The 13423-nt window shown below is 40.1% G+C and overlaps 1 protein-coding gene across 1 annotated transcript in view; it reads left to right on the top strand.

Moving 5' to 3' along the window:
* Positions 1 to 13423, top strand: part of Ryr3 (ryanodine receptor 3) — a 526065-nt gene that overhangs the window by 263721 nt on the left and 248921 nt on the right. Inside the window, exons 17-18 of the mRNA XM_057780394.1 lie at positions 9872 to 10005; positions 11167 to 11408. Of these exons, the coding sequence (XP_057636377.1) occupies positions 9872 to 10005; positions 11167 to 11408 (376 nt within the window). The remainder of the gene's footprint in view (positions 1 to 9871; positions 10006 to 11166; positions 11409 to 13423) is intronic.

Genomic DNA, 13423 nt, shown 5'->3' on the forward strand with positions numbered 1-13423 from the left:
CCTGAGTGTCCTAGGCTCAAAGTATCACTCGTATCTTAGGGGCAGAACAATTTGCTGTGTGTAGGCCAGAGTACTCTTACACTTCACTTTTGCTTAGGAAATGCCAATGATGTCTTCCTCTATCTGAAGTTCTGTGCTTTCTACAGCCTCAGCATGTTCAAACTCTCGTGTTCACTGAGTTTCCATGAAGACGGTGACACAATGTGGAGAATTCTGGAGGCTCAGGGAACGTAAGCAGCAGGCATCTGTTGATGATAAAGTGATGACAACAGTGACAAACACTGTTTCTTTTTTTCCATTTTTCCCTTTTTTATTTTTTTTATTGAGCTATACACTTTTCGTGGTTCCCTTTCCTTCATCCCACCTCCTCTTCAACCCTCTCCCATGGTCCCCATGCTCCCAGTTTACTCAGGAGATATTGTCTTTTTCTACTTCCCATGTAGATTAGATACATGTATGTTTCTCTTAGGGTTCTCATTGTTGTCTAGGTTCTCTGGGATTGTGATTTGTATGCTTTTCTTTGCTTTATGTCTAAAAGCTACTTATGAGTGAGTACATATGATAATTGTCTTTCTGTGTCTGGGTTACTTTACTCAATATGATGTTTTCTAGATCAATCCATTTGCCTGCAAATTTCAAGATGTCATTTTTTCTGCTGTGTGGTATACTCCACATTTTCCTTATTCACTCTTTGGTCGAGGGGCATTTAGTTGTTTCCAAGTTCTGGCTATGACAAACAATGCTGCTATGAACACAGTTGAGCACATGTCCTTGGGGCACAATTGAGCATTTTTTTGATATACACCCAAAAGTGGTATTGCTGGATTCTGAGGAAAGTTGATTCCTAATTTTCTGAGAAATCGTCACACTGACATCCAAAGGGGCTGAACCAGCTTGCACTCCCACCAGCAATGCAGGAGTGTTCCCTTTATCCCACATCCTCTTCAGCATAAGTTGTCATCAGTGTTTTTGATCCTGGCCATTCTTACAGGTATAAGATGGAATCTCAGAATTGTTTTGATTTTCATTTCTCTGATGACTATGGATGTTGAACATTTCCTTAAGTGTCTTTCAGCTATTTTAGATTCCTCAATTGAGAGTTCTCTGTTTAAGTCTGTAGTCCATTTTTAAAAATTGGATTATTTGTTCTTTGGATGACCAATTTCTTGAGTTCTTTGTATATTTTGGAGATCAGTCCTCTGTCTGATGTAGGGTTAGTGAAGATCTTTTCCCATTTTGTAGGCTGTCATTTCGTCTTGTTGACCATGTCCTTGGCTTTACAGAGGTTTTTCAGTTTCAGGAGGTCCCATTTATTGTTTCTCTCAGTGTCTGTGCTACTGGGGTTATATTTAGGAAGTGATCTCCTGTGCAAATGCATTCAAATGTATTTTCCACTTTCTCTTCTATGAGGTTCATTGTGGCTGGCATTATGTTGAGGTTTTTAGTCCATTTCGGTTTGAGTTTAGTGCATGGTGATAGATATGGATCTATTTTCATTCTTCTACCTATTGATTTCCAATTAAGCACCACTTGTTGAATATGCTTTCTTTTTTTCTACTTTATATTTTTTGGTTCTTTGTTAAAAATCAGGTGTTTGTAGGTGTGTGGATTAATGTCTGGGCCTTTAGTTCAGTTCCATTGGTCCTTCTGTCTGTTTTTATTCCAATACCAGGCTGTTTTCAGTACTGGGGCTCTATAGTAGAGTTTTAAGTCAGGGATTGTGATGCCTCCAGAAGTTTATTGTGCAGGATGGTTTTGGCTATCCTAGGGTTTTTTTTTCTTTCTTTTCTATATGTAGTTTAGAACTGTTCTTTCGAGGTCTGGAAGAATTTTGCTGAAATTTATGATGGGCATTGTATTGAATCTTTAGATAACTTTTGGTAAGATTGCCATTTTTACTATGTTACTTCTACCTACTTAAGAGCATGAAAAGATCTTTTCATTTTCTGGTGTCTTCAGTTTCTTTCTTCAAAAATTTAAAGTTCTTGTCATACAGGTCTTCCATTTGTTTGGTTAGAGTTACTCTGAACTATTTTATGCTATTTGTGGCTATTGTGAAGGGTGATGTTTCTCTGATTTCTTTCTCGGCCCATTTATCATTTGTGTAAAGGAGAGCTACTGATTTTTTATTGATTTTTATTGAGCTCTACATTTTTCTCTGCTCCCCTCCTTGCCTCTCACTTCCCCTTCCCATGGTCCCCATGCTTCCAAATTATTCAGGAGATCTTGTCTTTTTTTACTTCCCATGTAGATTAAATCCATATATGTCTCTCTTAGGGTCTTCAATGTTGTTTAGGTTCTCTAGGATTGTGAATTGTAGGCTGGTTTTCTTTGCTTTATGCTTACAAACCACTTAGGAGTGAGTACATATAATAATTGTCTTTCTGGGTCTGGGTTACCTCACTCAAATGATGTTTTCTAGCTTCATCCATTTGCCTGCAAATTTCAAGATGTCATTATTTTTTTCTGCTGTGTAGTACTCCATTGTGTAAATGTACCACATATTCCTTATCCATTCTTCAGTCAAGGAGCATTTAGGTTGTTTCCAGGTTCTGGCTATGACAAACAATGCTGCTATGAACATAGTTAGCACATGTCCTTGTGTCACGATTGAGATTGTATTCTGCTACATTACTGAAAGTGTTTATGATTTTTGAGTTTGCTTATGTAAACTATCATACTATCAGCAAATAGTGAGAGTTTGACTTCTTCTTTTCTGATTTGTATCCCCTTGATCTCCTTTTGTTGTCTAATTGCTCTTGCTAGGACTTCAAGAACTTGAATAGTTACGGAAGAAGTGGACAACCTTGTCTTGTTTCTGATTTCAGTAGGGTTTCTGTGAGTTTCTCTCCATTTAGTTTGATGTTGGATGTTGGCTTGCTGTATATTGCCTTTATTATGTTTAGGTATGTTCCTTGTATCCCTGCCTTCTCCAAGACATTTATCATAAAGGGATGTTGTATTTTGTTGAAGGATTTTTCAGCATCTAATGAGATAATTGTGGTTTTCATTCTCAGTTTGCTTATATGGTGGATTCATTGACAGATTTTCATATGTTGAACCATCCCTATATGTCTGGGATGAAACCAACTTGATCATGGTGGATGATTTTTCTGATGTGTTCTTGAATTCAATTTGCCAGTATTTTATTGTGTATTTTTGCATCAATGTTCATGAGTGAGATTGTCTGTAATTTTCTTTTTTAGTAATGTCTTTATGTGTTTGGGGTATCATGGTGATTGTAGTCTCATAAAAAAGAATTTGGCAATGTTCCTTCTGTTTCTATTGTGTGGAACAGTTTGAGGAGTATTGGTATTAGTTTTTTGAAAATCTTGCAGAATTCTGAGCTGAAACCGTCTGGTCCTGGGTTTTTGGGTTTTTTATTTATTTATTTATTTATTTATTTTGGTTGGGAGACTTTTGATGACTGTTTCTTTTTTTTTCAGCAGTTATAGGTCTGTTTAATTTGCTTATCTGGTATTTATTTAATTTTGATAAGTGATATTTATCCAGAAAGTTGGCCATTTCCTTTAAGTTTTCCAATTTTGTGAAATACAGGTTTTGAAATATGACCTGATGATTCTCTGAATTTCTTCCGTGTCTGTTGTTATGTCCCCCTTTTCATTTTTGATTTTGTTAATTTAAATATTCTCTCTGCCTTTTGGTTATTTTGGATAAGGTTTGTCTATTTTGTTGATTTTTCTCGAAGAACCAACTCTTTGTCTCATTGATTCTTTATATTGTTTTCTTTGTTTCTATTTTGTTTATTTCAGCTCTCAATTTGATTTTTTTCCTGCCATTTAGTTCTTTTGGGTGAGTTTGCTTCTTTTTGTTCTAGAGTTTCAAATGCTCTGTTAATTCACTAGTGTGAGATTTTTCCAACATCTTTATGTAGGCATTTAGTGCTATGAACTTTCTTCTTAACACTGCTTTCATTGTGTCCCATAAATTTGGGTATGTTGTGTGGTCATTTTCATTGAATTTTAGGAAGTCTTTAATTTCTTCCTTTACTTCTTCCTTGTCCCATTGATGATTCAGGTGAGCACTGTTTAATTTCCATGTGTTTGTGGGCTTTCTGGAATTAGTATTGCTGTTGAATTCTAGTTTTAAGCCATGATGATCCAATAAGATACGTGGGGTTATTCCAATTTTTTATGTCTGTTGTAGTTTGTTTTGTTGCCTTGTATGTGGCCAATTTTTCAGAAAGTTCTATGAGGTGCTGAGAAGAAGGTATATTCTTTTATGTTTGGATGAAATATTCTATAGATGTCTAGTAAGCCCATTTGAGTCATAACATCTGTTAGTTCCCTTATTTTTCTGTTAATTTTCTGTCTGACAGACCTGTCCAGTGGTGAGAATGGGGTACTGAAGTCTCCAAATATTAGTGTATGACATTTAATATGTGCTTTAAGGCTTAGTAGTGTTTCTTTTACATATGAAGGTGCCCTTTTATTTGGGGCATAGACATTCAGTATTGATATTTCCTCTTGGTGGATTTTTCCTGTGACTAATATGAAATGTCCTTCTTTGTCTCTTTTGATTGATTTTAGTCTGAAGTATACTTTGTTAGATAATAGGATAGCTGTACTACCTTGTTTCTTAGGTCCATTTGATTGAAAATTTTTTCTCCCACCCTTTACTCTGAGGCAATGCCTGTCTTTGAGGTTGAGGTGTGTTTCTTGTATACAACAGAAGGATGGATTCTGTTTTTGTATCTAATCTGTTAGCCTGTGCCTTTTTATAGGTGAGTTGAGTCTATTTATATTAAGGGAAATTAATGATCAGTGATTGTTATCTCCTGCTATTTTAGTTTCCGTTGTTGGTGATGTTATTTTGTGTGTTTTTCTCTTTGAGATTTGCTGCTGTGAGATCATCTATTGCCTGTGTTTTTGTTGATATAGCCAACTGCCTTGGGTTGGAGTTTTCCTTCTAATTTTTTATTTTCTCTTTAAGGGCCCCAAACATTCTCCTAAAGTTATTTTTCAGGTCAATTTTTTCTGCTTAATCTATATTTGGTTGTTCAAGTCTTGCTTTTGGGGCCACTAGTTTTTATTGGTGCCGTGTTGCTCTTTGTGGTGTTGTGTGTGTCCTTACCTTGTCTACCCATCCTTACCTCTGGTTGGTGTAGTTGAGGCTGTCTGTTTCTCTGGTGATCAATCTTCCAGGTGCCATGAATCCAAAGCTCAGATGGTTGCTCCTTGTGGTGTAGTTAGGGCCACAGTTCCAGTCCCTCTGTGTTCTTATAGGTCACTCAGTGCTCCAAACACTGTTTCTTTTGCCAAGTACTTGGAATGCCATGTACCACTTTCTGTGTTCACAAACATCCACCTTACTCTTCACCATGCCCCCATGGTGTTGTTGTTGTTGTTGTTGTTATTATTATTATTATTTCCACTTGTCAGAGGCCGAACATGGACTCTTGCTATTAACCAATATTCCAGTAACCTCTCAGCTAATCGATGACATGCTAGAAGCAAACATTTACAGTTCTTACCAGTGTCTCAATCTGAACGTGATGAATATTGTCTTTATGGCTCAAATATCTTGAGAATATATTAATTTTATTTTTAGAATTATGTAAATAAAAAACTCTTCAAAGTGGAACCTCCACAATTAAAGGCCATTATATGCTAACACTAAAGCTTAAGGGCTTCCATCGTTCATGAAAGTGGGCTTTATAGAGTTTGTGTATACAGTGGAGGTTGAGAATCCATTGTTATCCCATAGCATCTCCCGACATTTGCTTAGAATCAAGACTGTATGTAAGTGCAGCCACTTCCTCTTTATCCTGTTTAAGTTGTTAGCTTGTTCACTATATAGAAAGCATTGCTTCTCATCTGAAGCTTTACTTCATTTGCTATCACAAGTTATAGGAAAGAATGTAATCTTTACCAAAAGTGGGATCCACTCCATTCTGTTTTCTAATCCGCTCTCTCCTTTGACCTTCCAGTGACTTTATTCTTGTGGGTCAATCCACGGTTCTCCCTTTCAGCTTCTCCAGGACCTATCTACATTCTTCTCTTGTCAATTAAAAAGCAACTTTTGTCCACTCTTCAAAACTTAATTTCAATTCCACTCTTCTCATGAAACTTCAAAATCCCAGTTGTAACTGATCTCCTCACTTCTACTCTTAGAGAACATTTTTGTGTTGTAACAACTGTTCTAATTTGCATTTCACTGTGATTATTTTACAGAGTATTTCTCTTCCCATTCTTAGTTACATCATGATCGAGACTGTCACTGTGGTCAGTAGAGGGTCAAGCTCGTGTACTTAATGATGCAAGCATCCATACCTGCTTGTCAAACATTGAATAAACAATAGTGAGTGAATAGGACCCAAGTCTACTCCTGTCTCACCTTGAACTGATGGAAGGCTGCACATGTATGTGAACATGACTTGTCTTACAGAACAACAGGATAATCAGTAAAAAGAAACATTGTTACTAGCATTGATTTGCTTGGCAAAAGGAAAAATTGATTAAAAATATAGCATTTGTCCTATATTTTCCCACAGAGTTTGCTTTTATTAATAAAATAATTATTATTATTTAATAATAATAATTAATAATGATAATCTGCTCATCTGCTTGCTTCCCTGACATGCCACAAATCTACTCAAACTGGTCACAGATAAATATTTTTATAATCGTTTTTGCTTCACAATAATTTTGAGTCACTTGTGAGAAAAATGTATGGTAAAATAGTAATTTAATTGGTCTGTGGAAAGAATGAATCAGCATCAAAAGTTTAGCCCGAGTTGGTGGAGGATACAGTGTAAGCAAACAAATCATTAACTCCCACACCATTACTCCAGAGCTCCTAAAATCAGCTGTTTCATGGCAGCCACAGCAGCAGTGATTGCCTGCCAGCCACTCAGTTCTCAGTCACAGGGAGAATAGGTCTGAGCCCAGGGGGCTGGGAACACCCTTTTTTAAATGTATAACTTGATGTAAAGATCACAAATTAGGTATATTTTACATTTTAAAATAAGTCTGCTTTTATACATAAAGACTGACGACAATAAAACATCCAAATAATGTTTTTGTTCATATCCAATAGGGTTTTCTTTTCTTTAAAGTAGGATCCCCATATAAGTGTATGTTTCCCACATGGACTGAAGGAGACAAAGAGCAAAGGATGTCTGTTGGAAGACATGCAGTATCAGTGACGAAAGTCATGATAGTCCAGTGTGAGCCATTGATTCCAGAAGCCTAACTCCTAAATCAAGCCTGCATCCAGCCGCTTAGCATACAGGGCTTTTGCTCTCATCACTGTCCAGACCCCTTCAGTTGCAGAGCTCCCCTATGTGTCTGTTCAGAGACACATGCTCCCTCAGGTCATCTCTAGCTGCCATGGGCTTACACAATTAGATATCGCTGGAACTTCTTATAACACGAAGGCTTTAATTTAGAATAGGTAGGAGGCACTGTGGTTTGGTGGAACAATCCATGCACCTGTGTCTCTAGCAAGCTCCCAGTCCTCTCAGAGATGCCAGCCTAGGAATCTGAGAATGGAGTCCCCGGCACTATAAACCCTGCACTGGATCTGAACGCAGAAGAAAGAGTAGAGAACACTTAGGAGAGTTGGGGAGATGTTGTCACCTCCATCCAATTGCTCTTGAGCAGAACTCAGTTACGGGACCCCACACACCTGCAAGGTAGACCTCCTAGTTGGCTCAGGAAGAGAGGGATGTAGAGTTTGGGGAGCACTCGGCAGAACCTGCTTCACCAGGCGAGCTTCCCAGGGGCTGCAGAGAAATTAGCAAGCACAGATGGTCTCTAGGCAAGATGTCTGTGAACTCGTGTGGTGCAGTCCATCTACACCTGCTTCTCATTGAAAAGAGCCCCTTTAAATACTTTCAGAAAGAAGTGTGTCCCCATTCCCCCATTATACATGAAGAAATGTCATCTTTATGGTGTCAGCTGTTTATAGGTGAGCGTTGCTCTGTCGGGCTGTGTGCTTCTTGTCTCTATTTCCTTTGCTCTGGCTATTATATATGAATTAAGCTCAGCTTTGGCTCTGGCTGTGACAGCAAGGTTCCCGCCGCCATCCCTCCAAAGCAAAACAGATGAAAGTGTATGATAGGCCAGATGGAAAGTATTCCATTTTCCGGCCATTCATGGCTCTTTGCTCCGAATGAGAAATCACCCTCTGGATTTCGAGTTTCCACAGCCGATATCTGTCATGGAACGGTAATGGCAAGAGTGCCCTGTAAAGCTGCCTCGGGGCTTCTTTTTCTGTTTGTCCCATAAATGTGTTCCGTATTTGTCTGGAACAAAGTTGACATTCAGGGAGTCAGGTGGAAAATTGGTTTGGGAGAATTATGGACACAAATGCCATCAACAACCTTAAGGTATCCAACCTCACCAAGTGCTGAGTCTTCGGTGGCCACTTTAAATGACTGAAGTGTGTCTGCCCACCTCCCTGTCAGTGTGGCTGTTACTTATTGACTGCTGTTGGCCATCCTCCCTATGCAGGAGAGAGGAATAGTGCTTGCCACAGCAATGTTTGCTCTGTTGTGGCACAAACACAAAATCTGAATACAAGGGGAGGGGGCACAATGAGATAGAGAAAATGAGATGAGAGCCCGGAGGAGGAGCAGAGGCAGAGGACCATTCCCACTTACCAGGCAACTGGAAACAGCCACCGTGGCTTGGCGACAAGTCTCTCAGATTTATGAATCACCTAGGCTCTTGCAGATTTGCTGTCCTTTCAGGCGGGAGGAAGAGAGTTGGTGAACACTCTGAACACTGGCTTTTAGGAATTTATGAGCATCTTAAGGCACACTGATGATATCACAGCAAGATACCCAAGAACCGGAATCTGCACTGCTGCCCGAGGGTTGCAAGCCGGCTGCATTCCAGATCCTAAACAAATGGGCTCTGAATGTCTGTCATTCCCAGCTGTCTGAGCACCTCACTAATCCTCAGTGTATGTGGGCTGGGTAAGAGGGTGAAGCCGGGCTGCAAGGCTTGTGGACAGCATTTGATTTAATGACTGGGCAAATGAGTAGTGACTGGATTTGGTGCCTTGAGAATCTTACCACATCCTAGTCCTGACCCTGGCTGGACAGCTTGTCTCCTTAGTTTTGGTTCTCACTGTAATAGAATTTGACCACAGGTGGGGTGCACAGTCTGGAGAGATGGAGCGTAAGACCAAGGCCATGGGTCTGGAAGGATGCCAGACCTCATTTTCCCAGCAGCAGCTGTCTCTGGAGCATCAGTCACGCCTGCTGAGTAAGACTCTCACAGATCTAGGCTAGTTCTCCATAGACCCTTTGCTCACCCCTACCCTACAGGCCTCCTGCTACTTTTGTGTGTGATGGTGATCGAGTTCTGTGTAATGTACCCCTCCTCTTGAAGCTGAGATGTAGGGTGGGTGTGTTATGTGTGGAATATTATTTTAAGGTGTGTTTACTTTTGTCTGTGCTGAGTTGGTTTAACTCTGTGAAGCTGTAATTCTTTGCCTGTCTAAAATACCTGATGGTTTAATAGAGCTGAACAACTAGTAGCAAGGCAGGAGAAAGGATAGGCAGGGCTGGCAGGCAGAGTATAAACAGAAGGAGAAATCTGGAAGAGGAGCAGGAATAAGGTAGAACAAGGGAGGAGGGCGTCAGTGCCAGGCACCCAGCTACACAGCAAGCCATGGAGTAAGAAATAATGAAAGGTATACAGAACTAGAGAAAGGTAAAAGCCCAGAGGCAAAAGGTAGAGGGGATAATTTAAAGTTTCTTAAAGCTGGCAAAAAAAACAAGCCAAGCTAAGACCGGTGTTTATAAGTAGGAATAAGTCTCCGTGTGTGATTTATTTGGGAACTGAATGGCAGGCCCCCCCAAAAGAGAAAAACAACCAACAGCAGTGTCCTCTGGCAGGTTCTCGATGTCCTGTGTTCCCTCTGTCTCTGCAATGGGGTCGCAGTAAGAGCCAACCAGAATCTGATCTGTGACAACCTACTACCCCGGAGGAACCTGCTCCTGCAGACACGGCTCATTAATGATGTCACCAGGTAGGGTCACCATTGCCATTCTAGATGCCAAGTGTGTCTCTAGGTAGGAAACAGGATGCTGTGGTATCTCAAGCAAATACGATCAGACCATGCAGAGGTACACTTTGTATGACTAGGACCTTGTCCTCCAGCTCCTTTAATGGATTTTTATAAAATGACCCTTAAAGTATCTGAGAATGGAAAGTAAGTACATTCTAATGATTGAAGTTTTATTTAAAAAAATGAATGAACCTTTATTATTCCTTTATGATACATTCATGTTCTTATATACCATTTTTCTAAACTATTTTACTATAATATATGTCCCATCTTATTACTATACTTATTACTTACATTCAAGAACACATGAGCATTTACCTGACCGATGTCTGTGAGGGTCAAGAAAGACCCAACCAAACCGCCAACCCACCTGGTTTCTACATGTGGCCACATGCAACTCATGTGAGCTCACTGAACCAGGCAGGCTTTATGTTCCTCTTCCATTTTCTACTAGGTCCACATCCTGACCCTCAGTAGTGAGGGAAAAACTTCCTTCCAAAGTACAAAGCAACACAGAGACCTGGCCACCACTCAGATCTTCCTTCCTACTAGGCATCTTTAACCACCCCGAGTAAATGTGTCTGTCTTGAGCGTACCCAAGTCCAGGAAGAGTCTCTCTTCAAGTATAATCCAGACATTGGGAAGGCTAAGTTGTCTGTCCCACACTCTTAAGTTGTCTGACTCATACTTTTTTCCACCTCAACGAGGTTAGCTAATAGTGACTTCTTACTGCTTGTAAGTCTTAATTATGCTTAGGGAACAAAAACTGTTGGTTTGAAATTGTTTGTACTTATAAAGCCCGTGTACTGCAAGATGGAAGTCTCCTTATAGACAATACAAAGGTTGGTGCTCACACAACCCTTACAACATTTACAGCACTGTTGCCCATGTTGCCTTGAACTGAATATTTTAAAAGCCACATTTATATCTTAGAAGAAGTTACTGCTGTCCCCATAGTACCCGCTTGGCCAGTTGCTAAAGGCTGTACAATAACAAAATAAAATGATTAAAATGCTCTGGCCCAAGTTTAATTGGGCCAGTGCCTCCTCCTGTGTCTGGTTCAATTTGTTCTTTTAGTTGTTTGCTCTCTGCAGAAGCAGCCTGTCCCATGTTTCATTTCAGTATCCGACCAAACATCTTCCTGGGAGTGGCTGAAGGCTCGCCACAGTACAAGAAGTGGTACTTTGAGTTGATTATCGACCAGGTGGACCCTTTCCTAACCGCAGAGCCCACGCATCTGCGAGTGGGCTGGGCCTCCTCCTCTGGCTATGCCCCCTACCCTGGAGGTGGAGAAGGATGGGGAGGCAATGGTGTCGGCGATGACCTGTACTCCTACGGCTTTGACGGACTTCATCTTTGGTCAGGTGAGTACCTTGTGAAGGCTTCCACCCTCTATTCTACTGCTGCAAATAATTGAGTCTCACAGTGTTCACTTTGATTTGAAATGATAGAAATGCTTAAATCCCATGAGATTGGTAGGAAGAGCAACAGGTTTAAATAAGCTTCATTTATAGCTTTACTCTGAGAGTTTCTCACACAATACAGACCACCTAACCTAAGCCCACAGTTATGATTTCAATGTTAACTGCTCCTCACAGGTTCATGTGTTTGAATACCTGATCACCAGCTACTGACACTGTTTTGGAAAGTTGTGATACTGTGAGGAGGTGGCACCTAGCTGGAGGAAGTAGGTCACTAGAGTCAAACCTTGAGGTTTATAGTCAAGCCCAAATTCCTGTCCTCTCTCCAGTTTCTGGTCCACTAATGTATTGACAAGTACCTGCCATTCATTCCTATTTGCACTGATCTGCCCACCATCATTTCTCCCCTGCTAAGATGGCTATGAACAAACATAAGTCCTTCCTTCCTTTCTTGTAGCTATTTGATCACAGCAATAAGAAAGGTATCTAATACACTTAGTGCTATATCTGTCCGTCTTTATTGCAAATAGGGTTGTTTGGGTTTTATGAATAGCCACATAGGCAATACTCAGCTTTATTTACTGGGCGGTGAGCTACATGCTTTAATGTCAGAATGACCTTTAAGGTACAAATACTGAACTCACGTTACAGATACAGAGACTGATGCACTAAGGCACCCGGGGAAGTCTCCTGATCTGATTACATCATCAAGGCCATGATTTCAACACTACTTCTTGTTTCATGTTAAGACTTTTAATAGCTGTAGGTCAACATTGATCTCAAAAGGAATTCAAGACTTTTTTTTAAAGAGATAAATACCTATGATTTTCCCATATCTATGCATGGCTCATGAGTATGAAGGATGGATTTGTTTGTGTCTGGGTGAAAAAAATCTAAGGTTTTCACCCTAAACAAGTACCACACCTCTTCTGCTTGTTGTCCAAATCATGCATTGTCTATATTTCCTTAAGAACCTGCAGTTGGTGATAACGTGTGCCTGATAAAAATGTCTCACAGAAGCACAGTGAGCATGCTTTCTTATAGAGAAGCCATGATGCAGTCTTCCTTAATTTCAGTATGAAAGAAACATTTCTCTACAAGATGAAACTACGTATTGAAGTTTCTTGTGTAACTGAGAGCTGTATACCCAGCACCTTCTCCTCCTTCCCCTCAACCAGTGGTTCTCAGCTTGCCTACTGCTGTGACCCTTTAAGACAGTTCCTCATGTTGTGTGACGCCAACCATAAAATTATTTTCATTGCTACTTCATAACTGTAATTTTGCTACTCTTATGAATCATAATGTAAGTATCTGTGTTTTCAGTGGTCCTAGACAATCACTGTAAAAGAATCTTTGACCCCTCCCCAAAGGGGTCACGACCCACAGGTTGAGAACTACCATATAGACAATACCATAATTGCTTGATATCAATAATCACTGTCACCTGAGATTCTGACGGCATGTTTCTTGAAGTAGTTATTTTTTTTTTAATTTTTTAAGATGAAATTTCTCATTATTTTCTGCTGTTTTACATGCAGTTTGAAAGTTTTAGGGCTATTTTACATGTACTCATATGTACATTTTATGTATCCTGGACCATTGAGAGGGATAAGGAGAATACAAAAGTCTACTCGGGTTCTACGTGCTCCAAGCGACAATGTGTAACTGGCAAACATGATGAAAAACGCCAGGAGGGGGAACTAAGCAGAAGGAAATTTGTCTTTCTCTCTTTCGCCTTCCCTAGTTCCCCACAGAAGATGTCTCTTCCCTTCCTCATTCTCCAAGATCCACTGTGGGATCACTGAGTTTGAGGGTGCACCATAGGAGCCTTTAGCTTGGGTTGTGTCCACATACTACCCACTATTTCTGGGAAGTGAGAATGACTATGAGTAGGAACGGAAGGATGCTCACATATATCAGCAACTCCTGGAATGGCAGGATGAAGTCTGAAAGCGACG

The sequence above is a fragment of the Chionomys nivalis genome, chromosome 9, assembly GCF_950005125.1.
Source record: "Chionomys nivalis chromosome 9, mChiNiv1.1, whole genome shotgun sequence".
Lineage (NCBI taxonomy): Eukaryota > Metazoa > Chordata > Mammalia > Rodentia > Cricetidae > Chionomys > Chionomys nivalis.